Source organism: Balearica regulorum, chromosome 5, assembly GCF_011004875.1.
Source record: "Balearica regulorum gibbericeps isolate bBalReg1 chromosome 5, bBalReg1.pri, whole genome shotgun sequence".
NCBI classification, from domain to species: Eukaryota; Metazoa; Chordata; class Aves; order Gruiformes; family Gruidae; genus Balearica; species Balearica regulorum.
In genome coordinates this window covers 35,259,823-35,285,547 of record NC_046188.1, presented here as the reverse complement: position 1 = coordinate 35,285,547, position 25,725 = coordinate 35,259,823, and the positions used below count along the sequence as shown (strand labels likewise).

The following is a 25,725-nucleotide window of genomic DNA, read 5'->3' as shown; positions in this document are numbered from 1 at the left end:
ATTTTCAAGACTTCTTCCCTGCGTTTTTTAAAAACCTTTATAAAGAAGAGATGAGGAATAGTGGAGATCATCTCTTAGGTAAGGAACATGGTTTAACACTACACACAGAGAAGTAATGTCCATTTCGTATCAATGCACCTCTGTCTTGCTGTCATTGTTCAGCTGAAATATTACAGCTTGAGAGACAAACTTGTGGCTCAAGACTACTTGTGCGGCATTGCTGTTGAAATATTACAACTCACTCCACTGTGAGGTGTTTCAGTTCTGTTTCTAATGGGAAATGCTGGTTATAACTGTATATGAAGACCCTCTGTGGGCACTGGTCCCAACTTTTTACAAGGCAATATTCCAGTCACTCAGGCAGTTCCCAGCATAGTAGCTAGCAACAGCAGTATACTGGAAAACACATAATAATACTATTTTCTGCAGTGTATGTTGTCAGTGCCAGCTTCCCATGTGCTACTGAGATTTTGTTCAAGAGTAAACTGGCAAAATTGTGGGACAGCCCAGATAAAAAAGAGTTTTAGTTACAGAAAATGGGATGTAGATAAAATGTAGATGCCTATGTCGAAAAGAGTGATTCTCCCAAATCCCTCCATACCTCCATAGTACCTACATTTTGCCACTGAAATTGTGGGGCACCAGAAGTTCTGCTTCTGTACCTTTCTGGAAATAGTTCACTATCTAATACCCCTAATTTCCATCAGGATGCATTAACTAGATGGTCTCACATGCTGGTATATTTTCCTGGGGACCAAATCTATGAGATGCAGTAGATCACACCAGATGCACACTTTATTGCACTCTTTGTGGCAATAAAGTGCCGTATTACTCCACGCAGAACAGCTGCAGGCTTTGCTAATACATTTACCAAGGCAAGAGTCTAACACCGTAGCACTGCAACGCTGTCAGAACTTAGCCCATATGGCAAAGAGGAGATTTTACACTGATCCTTGGCATTCAGACTATTTCTAATGCTCATTTAGTATTGTTTTTTTCTTTCCTAGATTTTAAGCAATTAAATATAATGTCTGAGACTCCAGTTATTAAATCAGAGTAGCACTGGCCAACCTGTAATAGCACGTGGGACCTGGCATGTTTATTGTGCATTTGGAGCATTCTTGTGGTCACCAACAATGTAAATTATCTCTGCAGAGGCACCTCAAGCTTTGAAAATATTAGAGAAATGTATTTGATCACACTTACATGGGATGGATTTTTTTTTTTTAAAAAGCCTAGGCCATGCCATCTTTTTTTGATTCTCCTTCATTATTGGTCTGGGGTTTTTTGGTTGATATGAAAAATATGAATATATTTTTATTATAGTGTCACAGTAATGATACTCTGATGGTGAGCTATGCAAATAACTATCGTGGCACTCTGCATCAAAATTTTTTGCATGGTGTTGTAGGAGGGGACCAACTTTCTAGAAAAAACACAGTTATGGTACTGTTGTACAATGTCAGTCAACCAGTTGAAAAGTGTTTGATTGGTCTTCTCCAACTTTGTGACTTACCCTCCATTGTCAACATACTGGAGTAAATAATTGGAAGAATGTGAACAGCAGATTAACTTGCCCAGACTGGTGACCAGTCCAGTAATCATTCTAATTCTATATTATGTTTCTAATCATCCTGGGATTTCTGTGTGGTCTTCCTGTAATGAGAGGCCATAGAAGTTATATAAATAGGTTGCATTTTCTTAATGCAGTTTATGGTGTATGGCACATCTAAACTTTAGAGAACAGTATCGTTGTTAACCAGGCACTTTTCTTAGCATATGAAAGACCTTGTGTTATATGTATAAAGCAAACTATTCCAAAGCAACTCTAATCTGCAGATCTTAGTGTGCTCAGAATTTCTGAATCCCAATTTGTGTTTTAACCATATCATGCAGCACAAGTAGTTTCACAGTTCCTTTCTCTATTATATTTTGTAAATACTTCTGGATAAAGATAAATGCTTTGGAATATTTCTTACTTACACTATGTGAAAAGAGTTTTACTGGGGTTTCGACTAAAATATTTTGCGGGTTGGAAGTATAGAATATAAAGGCTTAAAAACTTGTTCCAAAATTGTGTGAATTTTCCACCTACACAAAATATTACATGTATGCATTCTAAATATACTGTATAGTATGCATGAAGTACAGAGATAGCTGCATACCCAACTCAAAAGTTGGGAAACAATTTTCTTTAAAAGTTATTTTCTTTGTTCTGGAAAATTCACAACATATGTTTTTGTGAATCTGCCTTGGGCATCCAGCCTGATGGGGTAGGTTAACATTAGTGCCAGAGTCTTTTGCTCATGACTTCTTGCAGGAGTTGAGCTTTCTTAGTCTTCTAAATCTACGTTGTGCCCATGGTGCTTCTTTGTAATGTATATTTTAATGTTTTTTTGTGTTGTGTGACAGTTAAATACTGGAAAGAACTATAAATAAGTTTAGAACATATCAATTTGTCAGAAGTAAACCAGAGTGATTTGGATATTTTAGGCAGTTTTGCCAAGCAGAGATTTGTATTTAACAATTGTTGTCATTTTCTGATTGACTTCATCGGGCACAATTTAATTTAAATTTCCCAGGGACGGGCTTCACGTTCCCATGAAATCAAGCCTTACTCAGCAAAAGGTACTACATAAAACAATGAAGTATTTCCAGGTCAAATAAATGTACCTTTGGCAAGCTTGTTTTATTTAAATAACGTATTTCTGTTTTATCATTAGGGGGCAGTTAAGGTGATTTCTTCATATTTCATAGCTTAATTGTCACATTAAGTGGTTTGATACTGCTGAGTATATGTAAGCTCTGTCAGCAGGACTTAAATCCCGATATAACCAAAATGTGTTTAGTAGGAGTGAGGCTGTATATCAGAGTCAGCCTTAAGACTGTTGGTATTTAAGCTGGTTAAGAGGAGAGAAGCATCTTTTTCATATTTAACCTCTAAGTTCTACAGTTGTATGTAGACTGCACACAGTGTGCTTTAAATTCTCAGCTTTTCTTTGGTTTACGTTTGGATGTGAAAAATCTGTGCAGTAGGGAATCCGTTTTTTACAGTTAGATTCATTTTTTAAAAAGTGAGTCTGTTAAAAACCTTTGGTACGAGTTTATATCCGAAGCAATACCCTTAGTATGTGAAATGTAGTTGGCAAGTATTTTTATGTGTGCCTGTTAGTTTGAATACATGATGCTGATCTGTTTTTTGTCCTAGCTGACGGTTATTATATCCTAATGGGTGCAACCCTGCACTAATGATCCTTGTGTATATAAATTCTTCTTGTTGTGAGCAGACACCATAGGCCACATAAAAATGTTTGCCTCAATTTCCCTGCAAAAAAGGATCTCAGAAACCAGACTTGGCCAAGTAACAGATTTTTTAAAGGTAGAGGAACCCAATAAAATTACCAGCTTTTCACAGCATGAGTCTACTTCCTTTCGACATATTGTGAGGTGTAGGTGAAATATTCTAACTGAACTGACAGTGTAAGGAAGACAGCTAACTAGAAAGCAAGATAAAAGTAAAAACCACCGATGATGATTGATATTGTAATAGCTATTAATTGTTTTGGAGCCTCTTTTGTGGATTTATGATACTTCATCTATATTACTTATGTGAGTCGATATAATGAGATTTAATGTAGTAAAGTATCACGGTTAAATTCACTGTATCAGGAAGAGCATTTTGAGAAACTTGTCAAGGTTTTTATTCTTTTTAATAATGTTAATATAGATATGATTGAAACTGGGTTTTGTTTTTCACAGAAAAAAGTAAGAAGCTTTTGTTCCTTGTAACTCTTAAGTAAAATTTGAAATAATTAGTTTCTTTGATCTAGTGTAATGGGGGTTTTTCAGCTGCCCCAATTCAAGTTAATTTACACAACATAATGTGAATGTCTTGCACATGCTGTATTTTAAGAATATGAAGAATATTGACACCTGTGAATTTGGGGATTTCTTCCAGGTTTTCAAAATCAAAATGCTTCTTTTTTAAAAAACAGGCCAATCTTCATAATTTTACATGTTTTTGGTTTTTGTCTTCTGCTCCAAATGTGTATGGCGTTAAGTTCGATCGGTTTGAATGAAAAAAAATATAAATACAAGGATAAAGATATTAAAATACATAAAGATGAAATAAAAGAGTTTGTGTGGATTTTGGCAGTACTTCTGATGTTTTGGAAGTGTGTCTCTACGTACATTAACATCCTAAGATGTCCAGCTATCATTGAATTGAGTAATGGGGCTAGATTTTTAACTGACTGCAGCCCGGCTGCATGGACATTGCCAATAACAGCAGGACAGGTTGATAGCAAGTAAATCAGAAAATATTTTTGGTACTTTCATACAATCACATACTTGTCCAAAAGAGAAAATAATTCATATTAATGTCTCTTAACACAGATTATTATTAACTCTGTTAAAAAAATGTTCATTTATCAGACTGTACTTTATTAATCTCAAACATTTATGTCACTTCAGAACAATGCTGATTTGTTCGAACTGGTGTTGAGTACAGAAACATGGATAAGGAACAGCATTAAAAACCACTTTGTCATTTCAGGGGCTTTTTTGTGAAAAATCCCTGACTGAAAACTCCGGTTAAATGTACAAATCTTGATATTCTTATTGAAGTGTTCTGTTTTTCAAACTAATTCCTCTCATTGTAATAGTTCTGTACCTAAAAAAAAATCCGCTATTATTTACATGTTTTGCATTTCTAGTATGAGTTCAGATTACCTCCAGTAAGTTGCTTTTCTATATAACTCTGGACAAATATATTTCTCCTTGTAAACAGTTTTCCAGATATTCCAAAATAGGATGAAAGTGAAACCACAAGGGGAAACTTTTGAACTCAATATGTTTATTTTAAAATCTCAACAATTAAATATATTGGACTGTGAAACCAATTTTCCAATAGATTTTCCGTTATCTTAGGTTCTTTTGAAGTTTCATTGGATAATACAGAAGATAATACAACTCATGGTATCGTCTTGCAAGAGCCAACAGATGATCTTGTAGATTCAGTCTCTAATGATTTTTCTTTAAACAACGATTTTTGTCAAGCCTACTTGTTTGGGCTTTGTATTTGGTTACACTCTTCAGCTTTTTCTGAATCTTTCCAAAAGGACAAAAATAGTTGGAGATATTGCTTTTTTTCACTGATACTGTCTTCTTCCGTATAATTCTTTACTTCTTACCAAGGTGTAATGTCAACAGATGGAATCATAATTGACAGGCAAAATTTTAAAGCATTCTAAATGTCATTGGACTTTTTAATAAAATTAATTAGCCTGCCACAGAGAAAATTTACTAGCCTGCTGGTTAATTTCACAATGTAAAATCATGGGGTAGGTGGAAGAGCAGGCGAAAGCTTATTACTTTTAAATAATTATTTAAAGATGTGTGCCTTGCCCCTTTCAAACATGTATTGCAAATGCAGAAAGAGCTTTTAAAATCTTCTGAATTCACAAGCAGTCAAGTTTCCTTTGAAGAAATATAATATAGCTGAAATTAAAAGTTATCAGGTACTAGCTAATGATGAGTCACTGGTTATGTGGAAAATTGGTAGAGGGCTTAAGCTTGATTCTTTTGGGATTAATGTTTCCAGTAACATTTAAACATAAGTCAGGAGTTCAGAAATTGTGCCCAGTCCCAATATGAATCTTGATGAAATGCTGGTTTCAGAAAAACTAAACATCCAAAGTTATTTCTATTCCATTGTGCATCTCTTAGCTTATTGGAATTTAACATTAGAGAGCATTAGAAGGCACCGTGAACCAATCCTATTTAATTTTAAGAAGAGTCTCAATACGTTGCCTAAATTGTAATGGGATTTGCAAATGTTGGAAACACCTAATGCCATATATTCCACCCGTAGTAACATTTGGAACTGAGATAGGAAACTTTTTGAGACTTTTCATTTTTGGTAATGAGGCATAATTAATCATCAAAGAGTATACTTTAGGTGTCTCTGTGTGATGTTTAAAAGTATTTATCTGGAAATTGTAATGTGGGTAGTTTTCTAGTGGATAAAGTTAACTCAAACATGAGCTGCTCTGTGAAGATACTTTAAAAATCTGTAGCACAACCTTTTGTGCTTGCAAATTTGCAACGTGCAAATCTTGTCTACCTGTCTACTTCCCAAGATTGCTAGCCCCAAGACAAGCAGATCTCCCTGTTTTTATATCTCCCTGATCTCCCATGCACATCAGGAGACTTAAATACCCTAACTCTCAATTCCTTCCTATCCAGCCTTCTAAGCTCCCATGAAATCTGTGCTGTTCATAGTCTGGTATCCATTCTTCTCATGTTCTCCTACCTGGCCAGCTACACAATCAGCGGAGTACCTGGCAGGTCATATCTTTCTTTGACTGCTGAGTATACTGGAGAGGAAAAGTAGAACTCCATTCTCCTGAGACAGAGTTTGTAGTAAGTTCTTGCGTGAGTGCTGCACCTTGAAGTCAGAATTAAAATGCTGAAAATCATAAAATAGTAACTGGATACAAATATGTCCTTTAGCTAGGTCAGATCTCTTTCGGACATTTCTCAGGAAACAGAATTGAACTCTTCAGTATGTTTTCTAGCATCTAATTTGTGATTGTATTCTATACAGCTATTCTATGTGTTGATGACTCCGTAGTAGATCTGGAAACACTGGAAGCACTATATGAAAATGTAAGTAAGCAAGCTGGAGTAAAGCTGTGGTTAATTTACACTTGGCTGTAGAGATATCAGAACTACCTCTCTGACCTAAACTGTGAAGCATCCTATAGCAGTGTTTGCAGTGCTGTGCTCTACAAGGATGCTCTGCTTTGTGGCCATAGGTAGCACAAGGCACTTGAAGGAATTTGTTATAGATCTTTATGCCTCACTCTTTTGCGCAGCCTAAATTTTTCCTAATAAAAAATATAATAGTTACCAGCAGACAAGCAGGTAAATTAGTATTTTTATTAACTTGTTATTAATTAGTTATTAATTACTTTATTTTAATTCACTCAGAGAGCACAAAAGGATGAACTGGAGAAAATCAAGCAATATTATCAGACATCAAAAGAGGAAGAACTGAAGCTTCTGGATAAACCAGAACAGTAAGATTTATTTTTTTTTAAATTATTTTATTGTTATATAGTATAGTCCTTTGCTGATATATTAAAAGGGATCTTGATACATAATTTTTGGTAGCTAATTTTTAACTTTGTTGAGTATTTCAAGGCATGATTAGCCTTTATCACATAACTTTTTTCAGACATGACAGCTTTTACTATGTCAGTTTAGACCACCAGAACTGATAAAATATGTAGCCTTGAATCAATAAAAATTCCTGTTCCCATTCTCACATTTGTAAACGGCTTATCCTTCCCTTAGAGCTTTTAGGGGTAAATTAATGTGTCATAAAGCTGGGCCAGGCTGATTTTGGTTGTTCATTATTTGAAAGAGGTGCACAAACAGAGGGTTTTAGTGAGTCCTGCGGCAAAGACTCAGTGTACACTCTGGTCATGCTGACTGAAGACGTACAAGGCTGATTCCACAGTTCATCTCCTGCAACTGTTGTGGGCAGTGACAACTGTTAGGATGGAAAACTTTCTAAGTGTTGCTCCTTCTGTTGTAATATACCTTAGACCAATGTGAAAATTACAATAATCCACAAGCAGAATGGTAATCCTGAATTTTATTTTAGTATATACATTTGATTTCAGATTTTGGTCTACCAGTGGTGTTTGTCTTCTGCTACTTTGCTACTTTTCCCTTTGTACTTCCATGCTCTTCTTCTAATCACAGTACAGTTCCCTGCCCTGAGGCCTCTCTTGTCATCTTGCTTCCTTTTCCCTCTTGTTTCTGCTGTCTTTGGCGTAAGAAAGAGTAGGGGGAAGAAGAACTGAAACAGTAGAGAGAGTATATGATTGGTTGATGTCAGAAGTATTACATTTTCATATGTTTTCTCCCATTAAAATGTTGGTGAAGAGCAGAAATTCTTTTTCTCTTTTTCCTAACACAAGGCAGCTAAATACCCATTTGTCCACTGGGGAACGGGTTAATGCTGGGACATGAAGCTGTCACACGTACTCTTGATTATGAGAGACTACCGTTCTTGAGTAAGGCTTAAGGAGGCAAATTTCTGTAAAGTGTATATACTAGCTTGGTTTTGCATCCCATATCCATGGCTTTTGTTGCATTGGCTTGAGGAATAAGAATATTTGTGTGACTAGTTGGTGCTTTCCAGAGTTTGAATCTTTAGCAATCTGTTTGCTGTATGTCTGAGTGAAATAAATATTAATGCATTTTGTGTTCTGGAGAATACGAATCTTGTAGAGCTCTAGAGTTATAAAAGGTTGTCTGGTTTTGTAAATTATAGTGGAGAGAGGTTGATCTTAATTAAACACAGCATTGGATTTATTCTATCATTGTTCCATAATTAAAAGTAAAGCACTGTAAATAAAGCAGTTATGCCTGATCAGTCAGAATGAAATAGTAGTGTCAAAGACAAAAGCTACTTTTTATCAATTATTACTCTTTGTGTTCTCTCTGCAAGTTTTAATTTTCATGTTTTTACCCCATTATTAAACTACATAGGTTAAGAAAACTAGCTTTTTAAAATGTTGCCTCAAGGGGGAAACATGTTGCTGATGATGCACTTATGTAAATTTTATTGGACCTTCAAAATAACATCCATCCTGAAAACTCAGTAGATCAGGTGCTGCTGGTTTTGTTGTCTAAGTCAGCCTCTAAGTCAACCTAAATGCGGAACCGGAGATTGGTTGGAACTGTACTATGCACATTAACTCCATAAAAGGTTAAAGACAGAAAAGTGCTAAATTTGTATATGTGAATAAAAGTATTTACTACAGGGCATAATCGTCATATATTTTCTTTAATGAGGATCAGAACAAAAGTGTCAACTAAACCATTTATCAAATAGTTGCAAATAGTAGCAATAGGCATTCATCTAATGAAGCCATTGACATTAATTCACTGAAGTCTAAAGGAAACCTTTGCCATGTTTAAAAACTTGGATTACCAGTCAAATAGAAGGCTTTAGTGGTATCACTGATGCTGTAGCGCACATATGATTTTGATTTGTTTTGCTGACATGTTAAATTTGCTATTGTTGGCATAAACTGTAAGTATGATAGCAACATGACAATACCACCCTAAATTATGCTTCATGGTAATAGTTACTAAAATGCTAATATTCATTAACATGATAAAGATTTATATGCACAATTGGCTACAATTTGGGGCTTTGCTAGCAGGATGCAGATGCTTTAGCTAGTTTCCAAGAAGACCCTTTTAGTTGTAATATAATCTCTGTGAATCCTCTCTACTAAAAGAAATACTAGTGAAGGAAATAGTAGCAAAATAAGGTTTTGCATGCAGTTTGAATTCAGGACATAGTGAGCTATTGATAATTGCTGTCCAGTAATGTCATTTGCTTGTCTTTGAAGACCACTTTCCTTTGACTTCAGTTTAAATCCTGCCGGCTTACTTAGAAGCTTGCAGGATTAGATACACCTTTTTTCCCCAAAAAAATATTTCTAAATTTTATATTCTTCAAATCTGGATAAATGTGAACTGATAAATAGCTTACCTCCATGGAATCAGCTGCCTTTGTCTATCTTCTGGAAGAATGTTCTGTTACACTAACAACATGGTAAAGTGCCTGGCCTGAAAGTACTGTCAAGTCCTTTACTATAAGATTCTGGGAGGAAAAAAATAGTTCTCAAGTAAACGCATTTTTTATTTACAGTTTCTGCAGGAGAGGAGTAAATTGGACCTCACAGAGATGAACAGCAAATTCTCTATGTTTACTTTAGGCCATAAGAAGTGTAGCAATGAGAAACCCATCAAAAAACTATGTCACAGTCATGTCATCGTTACATTAAGTCAAAATCATACTTTTCTTAGATTAAAATTGCAAAAATGACTGAACTAAGAATGTTCTTTTCTCTCCAAAAGTTTTGTCCACCTGAATTGGTGGTTTATCTTTGATAACCACAGATTCATGCCATGGCTTTGTGTTTAGTAACTACATTCGTAATCACTAAGGTTCCTTTTTGTGACAGATTTCAGTTATAAGCGTTCTATCTGGATATTTACATTGAATACTTTGAATTCCAAAATCTGGAGACTTTTTTTTTGGTTTTTTATACTGATGCTGTTTTAACTCTCAGCACAATTATGTTGTAGTCTGATGACCAGCAGTGTAGGAGATAGCTCCCTTTTCAAGGGAAGGCAAGAATACATGTCATTTGATGCTTTCAATTTAAACTTTTAAAATATATGTATGTTAGAACATTAGTGAAGCAGTTTGGGTTTTTCTTTCTTTTGTTTCTCTCGCACAAAGTGCAAAGTATCCTCTTTTTTTTCCTGGCAATACCATTCATTCCCAATAGGAAGCATTTTTATTAATACCAGCTTGGCATTTCTTTTTTTCCCCACTGCTTAAGTGTAAGAGCCAAGCTGGGCCTCCCCAGTCCCTCTCTCACAATAGAGTTTTTTCATCCGGCAAGAAAGAAAAAGAAGGAAAAAAATTATATTCCAATTAAAACATAGTATTTCACACCAACCACAGGTGGATTTTGCTGATTTTTTTGACAGTTACAATGTATTCAGCAAAGCATTGAATGCATGAGAAATTTATAAAGTGGATTTGAAGATATTGATATTATTTATTATGAAAAAGAAATAATTTGGAGAAATCAGATGTATTGGCTTAAATAATTAAAATAAATTTGATAAGAATTCAAGCTAATAATGGTTCACAGAATTTCCCATAATTCAGTGAGGTAGCAAAATCTTTATGGCATTGTGTTAAAGGATATCTAAAGATATCCACAGACAGGAGATTAGAAGAATGTTTCTAAAGTGATAGACGACAGCCTGTTTCCGGATTACAAGAAAGCATGTGCATCACTGAAATCCGAGACTCAAAAGTCTCAAAGCAAATTATGCAAACCCAGTTATTATAAGAAATGCTAAAATTTCTTCTATTATTTAGCCAAGCTCTTACATTTTAAATTGAAGGAGAGAAAAGGGAGGAATTACTCATGCCTTTGGGATGCTTTCATTTTATGATATCCGAACTGGAGTTGTTGAACGTGCTTCTATATATTTTTATTTAGCAAAGAGTTAAAGGAAGAAAGCTGGAATACACTCATGAGGAAAGTATATGTATATGAGGACAGATAAAGAGAAGATAAAAAGTTAGTAACTTTGCTGAACAATGACTGAAGGGAGATATAATCTGCAAGTGTTTTAGAGCTAAATACATGGCTAGGTGCATTACCATAAAACATGCTGCTATATAATTGGAAGTGTGGTGCAAATTAGTAAAGGAAAATTGAGGCTGAGCATCAGAAGAAATTTCTTGGCAGATATTTTATATGATGAAATAACCTTGTAGGAATATATTGAGTTACGTATTGCTGGGCACATTTTTAAAGGAAGCAAAAACACATGAGTGAAAAAAGTAAATAGTGTTTCTCTAGCTCTTTTCTTTTTTTTTTTACCCTATGATCTAGGTTTGTGGTTCTTCTATTTATTGCTATGAAGCTGTGATGCGGGGTTAATGGATTAATGTGATAATAATTAATGTCTCGCCTTTTTCTGGATATTAATAGGATTTCTTAACACATTGAAGATAAAGAATATAACAATTATAAATTCTGTCATATTTGATTCAAAGTAGGAAAGACTGCATGTATATTTCATGATACTACAGCTTTGATCCATTATGTACCCCACAGATAAGAAATATAAAGATTTATTAATATTCTTTTTTTTCCACAGATTTTTATATGAGTTATCTCAGATCCCAAACTTCACAGAACGAGCTCAGTGTATTATCTTCCAGTCAGTTTTCTCTGAAGGGATAACATCAGTGCACCGGAAAGTTGATATCATAACTCGTGTTTCCAAGGTAAGTCCTAATGAAAGCCAAATAAAAACATAAATGTATTTTAGAGTATTCATGCTTCTTTTTTTTTTTTACCGTAAGTGATGAACCTGAAGACTAGTCATTGGCTTTTCAGGAAAATAAAAATATATTGAATTTTTTAGCTGCTTATAAGAACAAAACGAGGAGGAAAGAGGTAAGGTGAGTCGAGTGTGATGCCCCATGCTCTACATAGGAAAATATATTTTTATTTGAATGGCAGATTTTTATTACTTTGCGCATTAAGTAGGGTAATAGATAATCTCCATAAAACAGAATTTAAATATCAGACTAGCTTAGTACAGGGCCTTGCAGACTTACTTTTTTGCATATCACTGTTGATGCCATCAGCAGTAGATGCCTGTCATGTTCATTAGCTTATTACTTTCCCCTGATATCTATACATTTCTGTATAGAAAAGTGGAATGAAATAAGAATAAAAAGTGACCTAAAGGTATAGCGTCCAGGCCAGGGCATTGTTTGATTTTTTTTTTCCAATTTGAAGATTAGCTTTTGGTTAAATTTGCTGACACAAAGTACCCATGCTCTACCCCTTTGGATTTTTTTGCATATTCTAACAATAAAAATAGTTACTAAGTGTTTCCTTTCCAAAGGAGACATAAATAAGGAATCATTTCTGTATGAGATAGGGAAAGTGATGTTGCCCTCAGTTTACTTATGAGGAGCTGACACTACTACTGGTTTATCCAATGGGTAGTATAAGGCTATGTAGTTAAGAATTAGGCCCGTGGTCTCAGATTCTCGATCGTCAAGATAGATGTCTTTATATGTAAATTAAAATAATTTATTAGTTCTTCACTGTATTTCTGGATTTCTTTTCTGGTTTGAGGCATAGTAATTTAGTCCTTACTGCTGGCATATTTGCATTACGAATGGATTCAGAAATGTGAATTTCCAGAGCGCCAGGACCAATGAGAAGCAGACTGAATATGACAGTCTGAGTCTAACATAGTGGCAGCAAAACCAGCACATCTCCATTTGACTGTGCATTATGTAAACTTGTGATAAACCACCTTGTCTGTAAGATTTTTAAAGGCTACTAAGAATGTTTAGTAATCTTCCATTAATCTTTTTTGTCATCTACATAGTATATGATGCCATATAATTTGCTTTGTACGGATTAAGTTAAACATAGTATCTTAGGTGGATACAGTCTAATAAATGCTTCTCTTAAATGTTTGATTCTTGTACCAGTTTTAGCTTCCTTTCCCTACAGGGGTGAAAACAGACAAGAAACAAAACCTCTAGCAAAAATAAAATTAAAAAAATTAAAAATAAAATTAAAAATATAAAATTAAAAAATGAAATTTAAAAAGGAGTTTTTTATATTAGTGATTAGAATTTTTGTGCCAATGGAAGTTACAGACTCATATCCATTTTCCAGGCTTTGCTGAACATGACAAGCATAAAGGAAATTTTAGGTTTGATTCTGGCTTTTGGAAATTATATGAATGGCGGGAATAGGACCCGAGGTCAAGCTGATGGATTTGGTTTGGAAATACTCCCCAAACTGAAGGATGTCAAAAGCAGAGTAAGTACTAAATTTTAATTAAGATAATTTTTCTCAAGTGATCATTTTTTGTTCCATCACCTGTCAAATGTTAATCCTTTCTTATTTCTTACCATTCTTGCTCGAAAGAGCAAAGCACTTTGCACCATTTTCTTGGGTTTTTTTGTCCCAACTTTTCACCTCTTTCTCCTGCACATGTGCCTATTTCCATAATCTTCAATTTCTCCTAGTCAGTACTACTAGGATAGTTGTCTTATGTGAGAACTTCTGTGTACTAGTAGGGACTTAATTACAGGAAGTTAGAGAGAAGTGAGAGAGCACAGACTGCTGAAGTCTTCTGCAGTAAATGTCCCCATTCTTTTTTCTTGGTCTTAAGGTAGCTCTATGTGAGCAAAAATGTTTTAAAAGTCAGGTTTAAAAACAAAATATCAGTAAAAATTTGGTGTAGCATATATACTAAGGAATTATAAGTAAAGGATATAAATATATAATATACAGGATTTTAATCCTCTTCGAAGAGATGTGTCAGACCCAACAAGTTATTTTCAGTCTTTCTTTTGAATTGACAGTTAAATGGATGTAGGGCATGAATTCTGAACGATATGGATGAGAAAATGCTCATAGATGGCAATAAATTATTTTGTCAAAAATTGAGAACCAGTAGCACGTTTTTGATTAGTCATGCTAGGATCGAAGTCAGGCTCAAACAAACTCTGGACACATTTTGAGATGAGGTTACTTTTTGTTCCTTATTTCAGTAGGGCAGGGGAGGAGGTGCTAGATAATGTAGGCAATGGAAACACCGCTTGAAGTTGTTCTTTGCCAAAGCATACCTAGACATCACATGGATATATGAAGCAGCAAAGAATAAGATATATTTTCTGCTGATGCTGGTGCAGATTTGGAGGGTGAGGAAAAAACTTATTGTTTCATGTTCTTCCTCTTTTCTGATGTGAAGTGCTGTCTTGAACTATAAGAAAGGTAGCTTTTAAGCTTTTGTTCCCAGTTATGCTTCATGTACGTAGGAGTGCATTTATGAGACAGGCAGTGTCAGGAAAGCAGTAGGTCAAGGGAGCTTTTTATTTAACTTGTGAATACCGTCATTAACGAAGTGTAAAAATACGTTTGATGAATTGTTCAGTGAGCAACTGTATTAATTAAAGTTTTTCCAATTGAGTCCTTTGTTTCCTAAAGACTTTGAGGTGCTGGAGCATGTCCAAAGAAGAGCCATGAAGCTGGTGAAGGGTCTAGAGCACAAGTCTTATGGAGAGCAGCTGGGGGAACTGGGGTTGTTCAGCCTGGAGAAAAGGAGGCTGAGGGGAGACCTTGTCATTCTCTACAACTACCCACAAGGAAGTTGTAGCGAGGGGGGTGTCAGTCTCGTCTCCCAGGTAACAAGCGATAGGATGAGAGGAATGGCCTCAAGTTGCACCAGGGGAGGTTTAGATTGAATATTAGGAAAATTTCTTCACTGAAATGATTATCAAGTATTGGAACAGGCTATGGTTCTAATTTTTACTTTCCTTTTCACTGCAATGTTTCAGCTGTTCCCAGTGACCACTTTTCTTCCAGTCCTGCTCCATGGACAAGACACAGTACAAGCTGCAGCTAAACTGGAACCAGGCCAAATTTCCCAGTACTCAGGTGTTCATTGGTTGGGCAGCTGCCATGCAGAAAAATGTAAAACTGAGCTTTGCCTGACTTTTCTCAGCAGAAGTATTAATTTTAGTCTCACTTTTTTAATCTAACCATAAACTTGTAAGAATTTAATTATCTCTGGGACTTTCCAATTTGGCTGAATTTAGCCAGCACGTTACAAAATTATGAGTTATGAAAAGGAGTGACAGATGTACAGTATAATTGTATAAGACTTGTTCCTTAGGAAAACAAGCTAAAAAATTACAGTATTTACAGTTTCCCAATAGCCAAAATAATATATTATTAGTTTAGACTAGTCTCCAAAATGCATAAAAACTCAAAGGGTCCAGCTGCTACAGGCAGACACGAAACCTCAGAGATAATTGGTAGACCAGATTTGCAAGGAAGAAGAATGCAGGGTCTTGTATATTTGAACACTAAGGTATCCTTCCTATGTCCTGTTATTCCCTTTTTGGGAATTGCCAGCAAGCAATATTACGTCTAGGTAAGCTCAATTCCAAGAGCTGAGGTAAAGAGTCAGTGTTAAGTATCCCTTATTTCACATAAAAGTCATTTGTTGTCAGATGAGAAAGTTACTCCATGTAGAGATTTTTTTTGTAATAATGTAGCTCACCACTTCAAAATCTGTCTTCTGTCTTCTGCAAATACTCTTTAAACCAAAGTAATAGGTTTGATAGTTTAGCATATGGAAAATAGAAAAATAGATGTATTTTTCTCTAAAAAGGCAATCAAATGTTCACGGGTCACCTCAGTTCCATTTTGTCACATGACCTGCCAGCAATGTCTTCTAAAACAGTTATACAGGCAGGGTGGCTTTGTCTGCATGACAGCAATGACTTGCTTGGTCAAGAATTTTGCTAGTGTATGATATGAATAAAATATAATGTGCTGCAGGTTCTAATATAGGTGAGGCAGCTCCGTACCGGAAATCAGGCATTGTTCACAATATACGAATGTTTGCCCTGATACCTGTCAATATCCAATATGAAAACTCATCCAAAAAAATCTTCATAGACATTCCAGGTATAATTCCCTATATTATGAGTCTTTTGTGTTGTTGAATGGAACCCTGTAATGTAGAAGTCACAGTTTTACACTTTTCCTTTAGTTCATCTGGCCTACGCCGACTCAATGACACATAACAAAATAAAATGATGTTGTGTACAGTTATTGTATGCGGGACCATGGAAATGTTGATTCCACAAATTGAGTATTAAAATTCATATTTAAATGGCAACAGAGCATGAAATATACTTGTTAGGTACATGCTGTCTGGTTTTATATTGGGAGTAAAATAAGAAAAATATCTATGCCTCTTTCAGATCTTCATTATAGATTAAATAAGACTAGAGTAATCAAGAAATTCAATTCACCTTGATATATCTGAGGTGACTGTAATATTTAGTTAATACTATATTCAAGAATAATATTCTTAATTAATATTATTATTCAAGTTAATATTATTTAGTAATGCCTTGTATTATTAAAAAAATACAAGGAAAGCTTCTCCCAGTGCATATTTTCTTACTTGGTATTTAGAACCAAAAGCAGCTCTAGCTCCTGTGGTGGTACATTCAAGCCTATGTTATAAAAGATTGAGTTTTTGGTCAGTAATTCTAGGGCTGAAGACATTGTGAGTCCTATTTCTCACAGCAATATAAAATAATAACATATTTTGATTCTGAAATAAATTTTCACTCACTTGAAACAGTGTTAATCATCACATACATTTTTAATAATATATTTATTTTTTCCTAGGATAATGGTATTAATCTTGTGGATTATGTCGTCATATATTACCTACGCCATTGTGATAAGGTAAAAGATGTATTTGCTGTATTAGCCTCTCCAAAAGTAGCTTTCTTTAAGAGATTCCAAAAGGGGTTATATTAGCTTTTTAAAATCTGAACACAGTAGCTCTGATGGAAAAAGAAAATCCATTTCTGTTGCTTTCTTATAATAGTTGTGGACCTCAATAGGTCTGAAATTTGCCACAGGTTTTCTGAGAAGGCTTTGGAACATTTTATGTTAACTGTTGAACTGCGGGCAATTGCCTGTGACTGATGTAGACTGGACAGGTGGTCACTCCAGTCCTGTCTTCTTACATCCTGCTTACTGGAACGCTGTAAATCTTCTTGTCACGTGGAAACAATGGAAGACAAAAGCATGATTTCTCTCTCATGACAGAATGCAAGGACAGGTTGGGATTTTAAGATAGGTGAGTCAGGTGATGGGGATGAAGTTAGAGGTTGAAAATGTGGGAGGAGGTGCGGCTGCTGCTTGGAGTGAGTTACATTTACAAGGCTTTTTGATAGGTACCAGCAGTGCCCAAAGTTTTTGAGTGGAAGATTTGAACTACTGTCTTTTAAATGAAAATGTCATTATTAATTGATTTTAAGTATGTAATTGCTTATTCTTGAGATTAAGAAGATGCCTTTACCTAGTCTGTGAATCTAAGACCAGTGTAATTTTTCATGGCCCTACGTCTGGTTGAATATAAACAATTATTTTTTTTACTTTTTTATTTTTTAATTCTTATGTAAGCATGTTGAATTGATGACGTAGTAGTCATGAGTATTTTTTCTAGTAGTAAGACTAAAGTAAGTGAAGACAAATTGAAGGCATTTCCCTGCCCATGGAAGGGGGGGTTAGACTAGATGATCTTTAACGGTCCCCTTCCAACCCAAACCACTCCACGATTCTATGATTCCTAACGTGGAGGATCTGTATGTCGGGAGACCGTGGAACAGCTCCTGGGGCTGAGCTGTAGATGAGATAAAAGAAATAGCAGATAGGTAGTTCTGTGCTTGTTTTCTTTTTTTCTTTCTTTTTTTCTTTCTTTTTTTTTCTTGTCTTTTTTTTTCTTTTCTTTTTTAACAGGGAACTAAAGTGTCATTACTTTAACCTAAGGACCCATCTTGTAAAAAGCCTTATAAACAAAAGCAATTTTGTCCAGCCTGTAATGTTTCTCAGTTCTCAGGGTATTGACATATATAGTTCTTTTCTCCTTTTTTTAATAATGGTGAAGCTAATGCTTTCTAATCCATTTATTTATGTATCAATATTTCTGCAAACATGCTACTATACTGTAATTTTACTTCAGGGAATTTTGTAAAACAAACCAGCTTATCTTCCTTGGAAGTGCACAGGGTGTAAATGTCATCTGTTGTACTTCCCCTCTCCCCCCCACCCACGAGTTTATAATCTTTATAATAATAAAATTATTTTTCCTTGCTTACAAAACAATTAGTTCTCCAGCCTATGGGTTTTCCTTTATTACAGACTGAAATCTGTGCACAGGTAGTAGTTTAAACTCACTAGTATAGTGCTTAGTACACAGCAATGTCATGTTAATGCATATTAATGCCATTTATATACTTGTTAAATTTCCACTGGAGATATTGCTTTGAACCTTGTAAGGTTTTGTTTTGTTTTACTTCTGATTTTTTTTTCTTACTGTGCTAAAAATAGGTATATACTTAGGAGTTCCATACAGACATGTGATTTATTTAGCCACGTAAACCTTCAACTGTATATTTTTATCTGTATAAAATACTTGAGGCAATATATAAATATTGTTTTCAATTTATGCTTATAAAGTCTGTGTATATTTAAATGAATTGAGAGAGAGTGAAACCACAAACTTTTGGCATAAGATCACTTGTTGCATTAAAATAGGCATTCATGTTATCTGTCTTTAAGAAACTTCTAGTCCCTTATCTAAACCTTTATTGATATAAAATGAACTGAAATGTTGTGAGCTCAGTGCTGTTTCGTAGTTTAAATTGAGCACAGTTTGCTTTACAACATCTAAAAGGAAGTTTCAACACTCAGAATGGTCCGGATTTCAGCTTAAATGATATATATGTTTTTTCAGCAAGAATGATTTAAAATATACTATTTTTGCACTTTTATAATAGTGTTTCATAGATGACATTTTCAAAAAAAAGTAATTTATTTCACTGCGAATGCATTTCATTTTCATAGTGGCCTGTTTGGTTTGTTTGTTTGTTTAGGAAGCAGGAACAGACAAGAGTATTTTTCCTTTACCAGAACCACAGGATTTTTTCCAGGCCTCCCAAGTTAAGTTTGAAGACCTAATAAAAGACTTAAGGAAACTGAAGAGAGATCTAGAAGGTAACTGGGAACTTTCACATTTGTTCTGCGAACAACAAAGTGCCATTTAAAATGTGACCTTTATGAGGTTTTCTTATTGCTAATTAGGTTTATAGTGTTGATTCATTTGGAGTTTTTACACTGTGGCACAAATTACTCCACAGTAAATTAAAAAGGAAAAAAAAAATCAAACTCATGACTTAATAAAAATGAAAGTAAAGATACTGAAAAGTAATTTTCCCTTTTAACAATCGAAAGGCCCCTACAGAAATGTTTCTGAATTTTCTTTAGTTATGTGTGAATTTTCCTCTGGCCTCTCCAGAACCGTGTGTTTAACTGTAGATATCTGCTGTTCCATAACATAAATACTTTCTTCAGAACTTGTATAACAACAATTTAACAGCTACAAAAAAGAGTTGAATACTATTAATGTAGAAATAAAACACAGCTTGCCAAGGCACAGCAAAGGGAAATGGAAAGCTCCAGTTCAAAATATTTTCACCCTGGGACATAAAATAAACATTTAAAAAATGTTTATTATAAAGAGGGGCTCAGAAACCCAACTCATCTATCAATCAAGGGTACTGGAGTGGAGAATAAAGTAGGAAGGGGTTGCTCTCTGAGTGTTCCAAGCAGTTCATTTTTATTTTGTGCTTCATGTGACTTTCTAAACTAAAATCCAGCAAAATGATGACCGAATATTTTAAGCCTGACTTTTTTGTTAAGGAAAAGTTCCTACTTTTACGGAAGCAGTTTTCTGTAGAAAATAGAGTTTGGGAGAGAATCTGCATAAAAGCTTACAAAAAACTTCTTCATTTACATTTACATCTCTGCATCAAAGATGGAAGAGTCCTTTTAGAATCAGAGTTGATTTTTTTTTTCCCCCAATCTATTCAATGAAAACTGTTACAAATAATTTATCCTTACAGTTAGAAATTGCTGGATTAGGTCACTGCCATCCTTAGGATGGTTTCAAAGGTTAAGTGTGGTAGGAAAGTATCGGTTGTTGTTTGTTCGACCCGGGCATGAGTGAGTGCTCTATCTCCTCACATCGCTTGGCCCTGTAAACCCCTTGGCCTGCCCTCTTTTGGGCTAGTTTGTGCAGAAACATGATCTGTGTTTGATCTTGTACTTTTTCAGCTTGTAGTCCTGCTGTCATGCATCTTAGTCTTGCAGGATCTGCACTGAGGCTGTGCCATTCACATCGTATTTGTTCTAGCGTTGCAAAGACACAGACAGCAAGTAGGAAAAGCTAAACACTTTAACTAACTCTTAAAATAAAAACTGCCGCTTTCTTGTAATCACTTATTTCTATTTTCTAAATAAATTTCTTAGGTATTTATAGAAATCTGGAAAAATTGTTCTGTTGAGGTTGTTTTCGTAATTCTTCGTTGATAGATGTATTTGAAACCCAGCCAAACCAATTAACATATAAAGTTAATGACAGCAAAGATGTGAAACAAAAAAAGGTTGTGGAAATGTTTCAGATGTATTTTATCACTTAGAAATATGCAGCAGAATTCTAACAAGCATTCATGTAATTAGTTTCTCTTATATTTAAACAAAGAAAAAAATCACTCATATAAAAATGTTTATCTCTTCATACATTCCCTTTCAAATTTTTTTTTTCTTCAGATAATGCTGTAGTTTATTTTTAAATCAAAATTTTAATTGAAGAGGTTATAATTTTAACACGTACAACAAAGATTTGATGAGTCTCTGTAGTTTATTGTAGCCATTAAAAAGTTGTGGCTGCTGGCAGAGTACCAGTGAAAGTCTAAAGCTGAAACAGATGTGAGTAGCAGAAACCAAGTCCAGAGAAGCGTCGGGCCCAGCTATCCAGACAGGCGCGGCCCTTTCAGATGTAAATAATTTGAACAATATTAACTGGGCTGCCTGTGCTATAGGGTACAGTGGATTTATTTCACAGTTTGGTTGGCTAAGGTAGTCTTAAACAGATTACCTTGGGAGGTGGGATGAGATAAAGGTAATAAAGAGGGGTTTTCTTGTGTGTCATTAGCTAACGACTAATGTTCCTGTTAGTGCCTTTTTTCCTGAGATTTGTGCAGGATGATTGAAAAAAAAAAAAAAAAAAGATAAATAATCACCTCTCGTGCCTGAAATGGCAATTTTGATAGACACTTTTCATAATCGTTGTCATTCAGTGTCTAAAAATATTTTTTCTAGTTTATCAAGGCATCATTTATCTTTCTAGCATGGATATTAACATAGGAAAGATTGAGTTATCGTGAGTGGCATGTCTTAATGGTGTAAACCTCTGGTTGAAATACCTAGACACTGTGGAACCAAAAGCTCAAATCTAGATGGAGCACAAACCCTTTCATCCTTTTCAGATAAACAGATTGAGTTCCATACAATTTGCTATTTTGAAGTATTTCAGATTAGACTTTAAAAGGGACAGACTAACTTCAGACTAAAGGGATTGGCAAAAAAATTCAATGGAATTTTTGAAGAACCTTTATCCAACAGGTTTTAGCACATATTCCAGAACAGAACTTTGTAATCCACGAGCATTTTTAGGTTAAAAAGAATGATAAACAAGAATATGCACTTAATATAGGTGTTTAAGGGGAAAGAAGTGCAAAAGAAATGCAATATTAACTAGTGAGGTGAAAATTTTAGAGTGAAATCTGGTTCCACTTTCAAGTCACAGGAAAAAGACATGTTTTCTGTAAGCTCAGGTTTTCATTCCATGTCTGTATAGTCTGTGTATTTCCAAGGTTTTCAAATATTACATAGTAGCCTAAGCAGATACATTTATTCATTTCACAGGTATGGATTAGCTTTCCAGCTGATCTTTGTATTTACGGGAAAAAAAGGTTTTGCTTTGTATCCATACTTTAAGATTGTAAGATATCTTATTCCTTGTCTAGGGCAATGATTTCCACTTTTTCATTTCCCTATGACCAAACATGATTTCCCTTCTAGTCTAGGCAATGCCACCTGATTGGTATTCTTCTGGAATAAGCACAGAATGTTTGAAATGTGTAATCGTAAAAAGATTTTTAGGAAGGAAAACACACTTTACCAAAGCATGATAGACTTGTTTAAGTGTTCCCATGAACCTTTTATTCACCTCTCTCCATGTTGAACAATCTTAATTATTCAAAATTAGGTTGTACTGTAGATTGTTTCCATCTGTCATACTCATTGTTCTTCTTTGCAATGCAGTTTGTAAAATTTGTAAAATGCTGCTCCATTAGTCAAAAGAAAGCAATATTAGATTCCTTGTATCATTTACTGTAATGTCCATTATAACTTCTTAGTATTCTTGACCTTAACAACTGAAAGAGCAAAAATATTTATTGAATGGTTAAAAATGGAAACCAAGGTAGGTCCGGTCTGAATGCTTTCAAGAGTCACACCTTTATTTCTCATAATTAATTAAATTTCCTATGAGATTGTAACATTCTGATCCCATTGAAAATCCACATACCTTTTGCTTTTACCTTCTTTCAGGACCACCAGTAGAGATATTACTTGCCATTTTCATACTATTTTTGTCAGTACTGTATATATGTTTTTAAATTTTTACTGACTTATCTAAGTGTATATGAGTATTTATGTAGATGTTTACACACACACATACATGACTGAACGGAAATAATTTCATCTAAAATAGAAAGAAGACTTCGTTGATCAGCTCCTCTGTAATAATCAGTTGGATTTCAGTACTCCAGGAGACATGGTTTCAAACTGGGAGCCTCTTAACCTAACCGTTGACAGATCTATATCTTGCATAGTAACTTACCCCCAGCTTTTCCACATTTAAGTAGTGGAACTTCATCAAAACATCAGCTTATGCCAACCCAATCCTGTAAAATTGTATAACCCTTATAAAAGATTAAAAGGGAAGCAAGTAAAACTATGCATGAAAAAATGAGAAATGACAATGTTACATTGGCTGTTTTCACATTGGTTTTCATACAGAAGCATTACAAGTATCTTAAAAATCATAGAGAAATGTAAGTTGTTTGTTGGAAGGTACCTCTGGAGGTCCTGTGGTCCAAAGCCTTTGAGCAGGACTAACTTCATATTTAGATCAGGTTGTACAAGGCCTTTGCCAGCTCAGTTTTGAATCTAAGGATGGAAATTCCAACACCTCTCTGGGCGCCTTTTCCAGTGCTGAATCACTCTCTTGAATATTTTTCCTTATCCCTTGTGAGAATTTCCTGTGCTGCAACTTGTGACTGTTACTCCTTTTTCTTTAGATGTGCATTTCTGAGAAAAGTCTGGCTGCATCTTCTGTATAGCTATTTGCTAGATAGTTGAAGTGAAAAAACTGGATCCCCAGTTAGCTTGCTTTTCACCAGGCTGAACGTACCTGGCTTCCTCTGCCTCTTCTTCCAGCGCTTCATTTTATTTTCATTCTCAAATGGCGGCATGACAATATATATATTCTTTTCAGATACGAATATGTGTGTATACATATATTTTCATATATATATTCTTTTTCATAGAAAACAGATGTAGTGTTCTGGATGTGACTAGCATGGTGTTGCTGTACCGATACCAGCATCAGAGCTAATTAACCCTGTCTCTTAGCATGGCTGACTAGACCAGGCTAAACTGTTGCATCTACCTTGCTCTCCTTCAGGGCCTCTTCAGGGAGCTCTGTATTACATTATATTGCAAAGTGGATGCGTGTAAGAAAATTAAGGTAAGAATGGAAGAGAATTTAGAAATGAGAAATGGTGGAAATTGAAAAGGGTCACTCACTCTCGATTGTTGCAGCCACCGTCACTATAAATAGAGACAAGGAGGAAGCTGCAAAAATAAAAATTAATTAGGTTCATGCTTATTTAAGACTAAAACTCTGGTTTTCCTGATTTAAAATCCTGAACAACATTTACTTTTATCAAGGATTATAAGGGAATATATTTACCAATAGGAAAATATACAGAAGAAAGAAGTTTAATCAGTATTATTCACAAGAAGTTAATTTAAAATTCTTAAATGTGTGTCGTACCATCAGAGACTTCAAACTGAGTTAAAGGTTTTTGCAACAAAATGTCCACCAATTAACTATGAACTATTTTTTCTAGAGATTAATTGATGTTTTCAATGAATTAACTGGGATATTTTCAGCTTTGTTGGATTTCTGTGTAAGCACAGATGGAGAAATTAATTGAACATATTATTGTTTATTCACATGGAATAAACAATTAGCTCATACCTGATATGGGACTTAGATAAAGTCTGTTTAATGGAATAGAGTTTTAGTATAATCATGATACAATAATTATCAGTAGGGCAATGACAAACAATGTTGAAAGGTTTTGGCTATTGTTTGCTTTATAGACAGTAAGGTTACAGGATCACATCGTGAAAATTCTAAATATTGTATCAGTTTTGAGTGTTAATTTTGTAAACAATTTGTTGGATCAATAGATATTTGGTGATTGTTAATAAGGTGATTGTTTATTCATTACAGGAGGATAGTATTCAAAAGAGTATTAAAAGGCCTTTCTAAAATAGTTTCAAGCATTGAAACCTTAGTCTAATTTAAATTTAAAAGTGGGATTTGGACATCTGAGTCACACACATATTCTAGAAAAATTTTCCTAGCAGGAGCAGAGAAGTTGTAAGATACTTTCCAGGAACTAGTCACTTTAATTTCCTCATGTTAATTATACATTTAAATTTTAAAATTCACCTCAACATTTTGGAAATGCAGGCAAATAGAAATTAGAACTGGGTGGTGGAACATGAGGAGCCAAAGTAGGCGCATGCCTTATTTCTTGGACACTAGCACAAATGGAGCACATTGTTTTCTACCTGGTAAGTATTGCTATAATTTTTGCATTTTCCAGCACTTACATGATATATAACAGCATAAGGAGAGGAGCAAAGGTCAGCTTCATACACAAACAGTTATTTTGTTTTCAGGAGTTGACAAAATGACGCTCTTTTCCTTCTCAGAGTTTCTGACCTCTAGTTTGAAACAGTTGTCTTGCCTCAGCAGGATGAGATATATTTCAGTTTGTTTTGATTGGCAAAGATACAACACAGGCATTAAAAAACACATTTTGTATATGTTCACTGGATTCTATTTTACAATAAAACTAACATTTTGACTGTGTTCCATTGTAATGTTCATATGTGAATACATTAAGTGAAAATTTTCCTAAGTGGATCATTTCTTAAAATTCCATTAGATTTTCTAGTTTGTGATAGTAGAGAATAGTATGGAATGGTTTTAATAAGATTCAGAAATATAATAGAGGAGCAAAGCAATGATGTTTTAGAAGAGTTTATTCCCTGGAAGCAGATGTCTGCATGTGTGCACAAAGGCGAGAGAGAAAGCTTTCTGTTGGTTAAACAATGGCATGCTGTTTTTTCTTTTATATTTTTTCTTTGGCTAAAGAATCTTCAGAAATTTATTGTTAAAAATAATTCTCCAAATGCTAAGACTCCTGCAAATACCACAGTTATGATTTTTTTGGTGCACTTTTCTGTGTGCCCTTTTATA

General features: G+C 34.7%; 1 protein-coding gene across 1 annotated transcript in view; it reads left to right on the top strand.

Moving 5' to 3' along the window:
* The window catches only part of FMN1 (formin 1), a 149,631-nt gene that overhangs the window by 67,651 nt on the left and 56,255 nt on the right, over window positions 1–25,725 (top strand). The window contains 6 exon segments of the mRNA XM_075753012.1: window positions 6,608–6,669; window positions 6,994–7,082; window positions 11,782–11,911; window positions 13,332–13,478; window positions 16,875–16,934; window positions 19,133–19,253. Coding sequence (XP_075609127.1) covers window positions 6,608–6,669; window positions 6,994–7,082; window positions 11,782–11,911; window positions 13,332–13,478; window positions 16,875–16,934; window positions 19,133–19,253 — 609 coding nt within the window.